Genomic DNA, 2,426 nt, shown 5'->3' on the forward strand with positions numbered 1-2,426 from the left:
TGTTGATTTGTGGTTTATGTTGATACCTGTGTTCCTGCTATTGTCCCCCATGCCCCTTTGTTTCTCTTATTTTGGTTGTTTTGTTTTTGTTTTGAATGTTTATGAATCAGCTTTGTTTAACTAAAAGTTAGCTTTTTGTTGATCCATTATACTTTCCTCCTCTTCATTCTGCGTTAAGGTCCTGATTTTCAAACCCTGTTACCTTATATTTTGTGGCAGCTGGGTCCCCAAAATATCCAGAGACAAAGTGAGAATTACAAGAATATTGTTTTCAAGCATATTTTACAAGGAGATAAGTAGAATAACAAAACAACAAAAAAGTACTCTCCTTTTCTTACTCGTTGATCATCTTATGATCATATAGAATTAGAAACTAGAATGTCTTCCAATGTTTTATGTAATGAACCTAAACTGCTTTTAAGTATGAGAAATTCTTTATGTAAAACCTTGCCTTGGCTTTTAAAATATGCACTGAACTTCATGACATGTACCTTTGAAAAAACCTCATCAGTGTTTTCCATCAGATATTTTCAAATAAATTCACATCACACAGACATCTTTTATTTGCATTTATTTATTTGTTTTATCTTTTTTGTCTGTACTAGATTATTGCAATCTGGTTAATTCACATTTAAAAATCAGTCATTGACCAGACGCACTGAAATCGATGATATTCATTTTTACAATAACCATTATAGGCCCCATAGAGACTGGAAAACCCAATCCAAAACAAAAAATGAAACGTCTTTATGGTTTTCTGCACTTTATTTAGTTTGATGACTTTTTTTGATAGTAATTACAAAAAGGAAAAAAAATATATAACAATAATAGTAAAAAGGAGGGGGTTGGGAGGGGGAAGTCGGGAGTATTACGACTGGCAAACAAACAATCACAACACAGCACAAGTACCTACGTACCGGCGAGAAATAAAAGGTACAAAAATGATAACAAAGAAAATAAGCGCATATTACAGAAAGAAAGGAATCAAAGAAGTTGGCACCTATGAAGTTAAATTCAATAAGCAACTGAGGGGACAAAAAGTGACGTTTTTTACTATAATCTATTTTAAAAAATCCCGAAACAAAGGATCGCTTTTTTTCCTTTTCTATTTGTTAAAAAAATAAAATGCCTGACCTGGGGAATGATGGTGTGGGGGGGGGGGGGGGGGGGGAGAAGGGGATGGGAAGAAGCTGGTAGGGGGGGGGAGAGGGGTTGGCAGGGACAATAAAAAATACTGCACGTACAATACCTTTATTCACTCTTTCCTTCATCTAGCTCTTACCCTTTCTCTCACCCACTTTTTCCTTTCTTTATTAATAGCATTTTCCATTAATATTCCTTTCCCCCGCTGCTCCTAATAGCCGCCGCCCAGTGGTGCGATCGTTAGAGTTTTACATGTGAGTTGCAAATGACACTTTGATTGGCTGTGATGTGGAGATGGGAGTCCCCTGCCGGCTCCGCGTCGGGGGCCCCGGCTGAGCGAGGGATCCTGCCGGGCCCCGGTCTCACTGCGCGTGCTGACTCAGTGTGTGGTTCTGGGGGGAGAGGGAGAAAGAGAGGGAACAAGTGAGAACACATGATGAGAGAAATAATGGGCTACGTGAGCATAGTGCTTTGCACTTGCACCCCCATCCAATAATAGAACAGAAGAGAACAGAAACACAACCGCCTCCCACAGCACAGACAGCAAGGCCTCTCGCTTCACACATAGTCTGAGGGAGGAAGAGGAAGAAGAGGAGAAGAAACTCTGCAACACAAACTAGTGGGGACAGCACTGTGGCATTGTTGCTCTCACAAAAGATTTTGGAAACTAGGTAAAAAAACATTTGATAGGAACATACGAATTGCTTGTCTTAGACATACAACATCACCGAAATAACGTGATACACATTTATCAACACAACTATTCGTGTTACAAAAGCAGGACTTGAAAACCAAATCATTCGACATCAGAGAGTATTTGTTCTGGTTTGGCTTTTATTCTTTTCTGTGGGAACCGGGTGCCTCGATTTGTTTATTCAGATCTGTTGAAACCCTCGTGTCTTTTGATATTGTGATTAATATTTTACAGAGACCGTCTCCATACCGCGGAGACGCCTACACTCGCATCTCTCCAAAGACGTCTGCGCACTACACATCAATACATAATCACAATGCAACAAAAAAATAAAGAACCTTTTTTTCCCTAAATTAAATTCACCTCAGCAGTGAGAGCACAAAGGGAGACGATGCAGAGATCTCTAGGTAACAACTGAGATTTAGAGCATGTGGAAGTGACGGAGGTAATAGAACTAATAGTATGTTTAACTTTATACTGAAAGATAAATACCCACACACACACACACACACACACACACACACACACACACACACACACACACACACACACACACACACACACACACACACACACACACACACACACA

General features: G+C 39.6%; 1 protein-coding gene across 3 annotated transcripts in view; it reads right to left on the reverse strand.

The window, feature by feature from the left end:
- Nucleotides 1–555: 555 nt before the first annotated feature.
- znf423 (zinc finger protein 423) overlaps nt 556–2,426 on the reverse strand; it is an 81,624-nt gene continuing 79,753 nt past the window's right edge. For all 3 annotated transcript variants that reach the window (XM_079682031.1, XM_079682030.1, XM_079682029.1), the window contains one exon: nt 556–1,535. In XM_079682031.1, coding sequence (XP_079538157.1) covers nt 1,506–1,535 — 30 coding nt within the window. In that variant the 3' untranslated portion in view covers nt 556–1,505. The remainder of the gene's footprint in view (nt 1,536–2,426) is intronic.

This window comes from Notothenia rossii, assembly GCF_949606895.1.
Source record: "Notothenia rossii genome assembly, chromosome: 5".
Taxonomy (NCBI): Eukaryota; Metazoa; Chordata; class Actinopteri; order Perciformes; family Nototheniidae; genus Notothenia; species Notothenia rossii.